Here is a 5917-nt window from a genome sequence, read left to right as displayed (position 1 = left end):
TGTAACAATGACTTGATACATCTAGCCAGTGAAGTTTAAGATTTTATAATTGATTTTATAAAATCTTAAACTTAACTGGGTAGATGTATCATTGACTTTATAAAATCTTAAACTTCACTGGGTAGATGTAACAATGACTTGATACATCTAGCCAGTGAAGTTTAAGATTTTATAATTGACTTTATAAAATCTTAAACTTCACTGGCTAGATGTATCATTGACTTTATAAAATCTTAAACTTAACTGGGTAGATGTATCATTGACTTTATAAAATCTTAAACTTCACTGGGTAGATGTATCATTGACTTTATAAAATCTTAAACTTCACTGGGTAGATGTATCATTGACATTATAAAATCTTAAACTTCACTGGGTAGATGTATCATTGACATTATAAAATCTTAAACTTCAATGGGTAGATGTATCATTGACTTTATAAAATCTTAAACTTCACTGGGTAGATGTATCATTGACATTATAAAATCTTAAACTTCACTGGGAAGATGTATTGTTGACCTTATAAAAACTGTTAGTTAAACTTCATATGTAGATGCATCAATGTTGTGCATTAAGCTTTACTTTATTACAAGAGTTGACCAGCCTTAGGATGGCAAAAGATTGACGTAAAAGTCTTTTCACGAAGAAAACCTTCATGTCCATGAAAGTCACAGCCAGTTGTACAGAATTAAAAAATCACTGGAGCTGGTGGGACACATTATTAGCTTGTGCTAGTTTCCATTTAGCTGGACACGTTAATAGCTTGTACTAGTTTCCATCTAGCTGGACACGTTAATAGCTTGTACTAGTTTCCATCTGGCTGGACACATTATTAGCTTGTGCTAGTTTCCATTTAGCTGGACACGTTAATAGCTTGTACTAGTTTCCATCTGGCTGGACACATTATGATATAGTAGTAGTTTCCATCTGGCTGGACACATTATAAGTTTTTACCAATTTCCAAGAGTCTCAGCATCTGGATGGGCACACTAGTAGCTTGTACCAGTTTTCAGGAGTCTCAGCATTTGGTCAGACACATTAGTAGCTTGTACCAGTTTTCAGGAGTCTCAGCATTTGGTCAGACACATTAGTAGCTTGTACTGATTTTCAAGAGTATCAGCATTTGATCAAACACATTAGTAGCTTGTACCAGTTTCTAAAAGTCTAAGCATCTGGATAGGCACATCATTAGCTTGTACCAGTCTCTAAACGTCTCAGCATCTGGATGGGCACACTAGTAGCTTGTACCAGTTTTCAGGAGTCTCAGCATTTGGTCAGACACATTAGTAGCCTGTACCAGTTTTTAAGTCTTAGCATCTGGAAGGACACATTAGTAGCTTGAACTAATTTCAAATAATCTCCACATCTCACTGGAAACATTAAACTAGTCTCTTACTGATACAGTTGGAAACATATATAATGGTGCTGTAGAAAGCAGTGTTTAGAGGCAACACTTGTTTGTAAATACAGCACCTGAGCCCTGTAGCGACAGCTGTTCAGGATATGTAAGAAGTTTGTATTCACAAGCTAAAGAAAACAGGCTCAGTGATAAAGTCAGAGAAAGATTAACCACATTGTCTTCATTGCTGTACAGATAATTAGGAAACACAAAAGATGCCCCAAAGGAGAAAAATAGTTTCAACATACATCATGATCCTAGTAAGGTGGTGACTAAAGTTCTTGGAACCAAGAGGTTCACTTCTTCTGATCATTTCCATTGTAGTAAAAGCTCATCCCTCATCATGGTTAGGTGGCTCTTCAGATGGTAAACTTGTTACTGTAAACAAAATAAAAAACTTCAAATATATTACAAAAAATATAAAATTGTGTCATTTGGATGTGAAGTAATTAATCTATTACAATGGCTATATAAATATCCTCAAAATTCTTAAGTATATATCCTAAATATTATATTCACTATCGAGCAAAAAATCTATGACAAAGAAACCAAAATTCTGTGAAAAATGAACATAGCATTTTACATCACCATATTTTATCTCTAATTGCTAAAATTGTAGATATTTCCAAAATTCACAGTCCTGGTTATAACAATGAAACTACCTTACATTCAGCAGCTTGTCCACTGAAGAGTTTGAAATAATATATTTGTAGTAATAATGTTGTTTACTTCTCAAAACTTGTATCTTGTGATTAATAACAGACAACTAAAAAACATTCATTTTAGCTTAAGGCTGGAGATCAGAAACAGATTTTCAGAAAAGCCCTGAAACAAACACCCAATGACCCTTGAGCTTGCAGTTAGGGATCAGTAACACAGATTTTAACAAAAGCTCCATGAAAAATAAACAGATATCTTAGCATGTTGTTGGTTTCATATTGTTTCAGATGTATGTATAAATACAAAACCATATAACCTAAGCACTTGCAAAAGCACTCTGGTTATAGTTTTGTATTTTTGTGTTCAATTGATTTTTTTAACCTACATATTTTCTTAACATCATGAATGAGTTCAGATGTATGATTTTTTTAAAGTTAATCTACATGGATGGTCAAGAAAATTGATTAATATAAAGTTTTTCTACATCCAATAAAGAGTACGTGGTATTATCATAAATACCAGGATAGCACACATCTCTGGTTGATATCCCACTGAATCATATGGTGCACTGTTGCCTAGAAAAAGCTAAATTGGAGTTCAAAGAACTTCAAAGAGAAATGGTATTTGGATACAAGTACTGGTGGTATAGATAGGCATGTCATATTAAACAGACAACATCTATACAGCAATAAATCTCCTTATAAGTGAATGTGCTGTTCAAAGCAACTCAGAAAACCATGTCACCAGCTCATCCAGGCAGGCTAGAACATAAGGATAGGATGCTCTAATGAGTTAGTTGACAGTTGATGATAAAACATTATCTTTGCAGCATGGAATAGTATAAAAGAGCTTCCTGGTACAAACCACTGTTTTCAGTTGGCAACATCTTTCTGACAAAAGCAATAAGCTTTCCAGATGCTGCACCAATCAGTGAATGCATGTAAATCTGGAGAAGGTCCTCAAATTAATTTAGCTCATAAACAGCTGCAGTAAAGAATGAAACACAAGGATATTTGTGTGACAGTGAAGGAATCAGTTTTGTTCTTCCAGTCTTGCTCCAAGTTACAGAACAGCTCAATATGTTGAGGGCACGATTCAGTGTACCAGTGGATAACTGAGGAATCTATGTTACTCAGATTGACTCAACAGTGGGCTTTAAATCCAATCAAACACATTAGTACCTGATGGATGTCACTCTTTGGAAATCTTTTCTCAACCCAGCAGAGTTCTAGCCCTTCAAAGATGTCCTCTTTGAAGCTGGAATAATGTATCTCAAAATAATACTCTCATTCAGAGTATGGTATGTTTTACATAAAACTAAAGTGTCAGCCACAAGGCATTACAACATGATAGGCATGATGCCTCTGTTGGTCTATTTCTTGCAGAATATAAAAAGTACATTTTACATGTTCTAGGTGTCTATTTACTTCTGATTCTTACTTGTACCCACATCAACTGTGCTGAAAAAATGAAAGACCACTGGATGTCCTGAAATCAATCCCTCTTCAATCCACACTTACTTCAAAAAGTATTGTACACTGAAACTTCATTATGGGGCTTATTCCATCAACCAAAACATTTAGTGAAAGTTATGGAATGCACACACACATACTGGTAGCAGCCCAAAGGTTGCTAATCACATAGGGACATATATTGGCTTAACAATCAAAACTGGGATAATACAATAGAATTTCATCATATAAGATAAAATATCTTCCTTTCAGTTTTGGCCACATACTGTCTTTGAAGATACATGTGATAAATTCAGAATTATAGTCAACATTATTTCTCCAATATCGGTTTAATGAAATGACCCTGTGCACATTTTGTAAATAGAACCACATTAATTGGAATTGGAATACTTATTTGAAAGAAATGTTTAATTTCTGACCTGGTTTAAATATAACATGACAAAGTTTAAGTTTTTTTACTATCCTGAACCAAGTATTTTTCAGAGTTCGAGACATGAGATATGTTAGAACAGAAGAAGGAATTAGTTTACTCTGATTTAAGCATTTTTTTTCAAAATAATTATGCATAAATTTGTTAATTACATCATCCTTCAAAGGTTCAAAAAATCCATTGTATAATATGAAACAAGATTTTAATTAATTAATTTTTTCTTCATGAATCATTTTTGCTATAAAAAAAGCAGCATTGTAGAGGAGAGTGGATAATTTTTGAGTGCAAGCATAACACAGGACCCCAATGTAGAATCAAATTCATGTAAGTTTAGGTAAAACTTGATGAACTAAACTATTTTAAAAAAAGAAAGTTGTTGATCTAATTCATCTTCTTTAGTAAACTGAAAGCTTGGATGAATAGTGTTGATGTGATCAAAGAGACAGAATCTTCTAAACTGTTGCCAGTGGAAGTAAAAAAAAAGACAGAAGTGTAGAGATAAAGGGCACTGACTTAAACTTTTATCATACATAAATTAGCAGAAACCAGGTTCTTCATCCTTACCCCTTGAAATTAAGGCCATTAAATTGAAAACTAGTATTAATAGTGGCAAAGTTCAATAATGTCAGAGCTCAACCAGGTACCAGGTATCATAAGTAATGTATTCCAAAGCAAACAGCAAAGACTTTACAAAAGGCATTGATATACATATACTGGTGAAAAACTAACTAGGAGTGGGGGTGGTGGAATAGTTGAATTAATCTTTTATCAATTTTTGTATTAATTCAGCGTATAATTAATACTAAATTCTGTTCAAAGCAAGCTACCTACACAGAACAGAGCTAGTAATCAACCCAGTAGTAAGTACTGCTAATTAAATAGACTGTACTTACATTCTTACTTATAATGATTTTAAAGTTGATTCATCAGTTGGATACCCTTGCTCTTTGTGATATTTTATAGCATAATAAGATGGTATTCTAGTCACATACAGGGAAAATGAAACATGCGAGATATTTCAACTAAAATTAAAAATTTTAAAAACTGGATATCATGCAACTAATGGAACAATCAGTTTCATGGGTAGGCCTTAAAATTTAAACTGGAAAGACCAAGATGAGTATACATATTGTCACTAAGTAATTTTGTCTACAGTTAAAATTGTGGTGTTCATAGACTGAAAGAGAAAAGAAAGATATACTTGATGAGATGTCTTCAGTCAAAAATGTGGTGTACATGAACTGTAAGGTTTAAGTAAGGTATAGATAGTGTCAGTTATCTAATAAGTTTCTTTAGTTCCAACAAGAATATTTTAAAATAATTCCCTCTGCTTTGGGTGGGATTACAGTTCAACAATTATACATATTCAGGGTTGTTTTTTAACTAAAATATTATTTTATTGCACTCAGAACAATCCATAATGACAGTAGTATTAACTTTACCAACAAGCAAAATGTGAATATTGGGAATTTGCTTTAAATTATTAACAGTATTATTTCATTCAAGTTTTTCAAGAATATTATGAGACTTTTATCTATGGGGTTTTGAGTCTGTTTTACTTCATCATATAGTAACCTAAATAAATTTAGGTAAGTGAATAATGTTATGGCATTTCATTGAATTTATTATTTGATATTATACAGCAGACCAACTGTTTAATGATTGTATACATATATGTTAAAGATTTGTTTTCCTTTTCACCGGAGGTGAAATTGAAAAGAGAAGCTGTTACGTAGAGGCCTAATGCATTCTTTGATTGGCCCTATCTTCTGCTGTGGACTGCAGTTATGCCTATTCAAGGCTCATCAGCACAGCTTGGATTAGTAAACTAAAGAAATACCAATCAAAGAATGCATTAGGCCTCTACATCACAGATTCTCTTTTCAATTTCACCGCTGGTGAAATTAAAATAAATTTTTTTAACATATATTTACAATTGTTAGACTTTGTCTTTAAAAT

General features: G+C 32.9%; 1 protein-coding gene across 3 annotated transcripts in view; it reads right to left on the bottom strand.

Annotated features, from left to right (window-relative positions):
- Nucleotides 1-1721: 1721 nt before the first annotated feature.
- LOC106462718 (aryl hydrocarbon receptor nuclear translocator-like) overlaps nucleotides 1722-5917 on the bottom strand; it is a 75907-nt gene continuing 71711 nt past the window's right edge. For all 3 annotated transcript variants that reach the window (XM_022390042.1, XM_022390043.1, XM_022390044.1), the window contains one exon: nucleotides 1722-1774. In XM_022390042.1, the coding sequence (XP_022245750.1) occupies nucleotides 1728-1774 (47 nt within the window). In that variant the 3' untranslated portion in view covers nucleotides 1722-1727. The remainder of the gene's footprint in view (nucleotides 1775-5917) is intronic.

The sequence above is a fragment of the Limulus polyphemus genome, unplaced genomic scaffold (genome assembly GCF_000517525.1).
Source record: "Limulus polyphemus unplaced genomic scaffold, Limulus_polyphemus-2.1.2 Scaffold1232, whole genome shotgun sequence".
In the NCBI taxonomy this organism is placed as follows: domain Eukaryota; kingdom Metazoa; phylum Arthropoda; class Merostomata; order Xiphosura; family Limulidae; genus Limulus; species Limulus polyphemus.
This window is presented reverse-complemented; position numbering and strand designations above follow the sequence as displayed.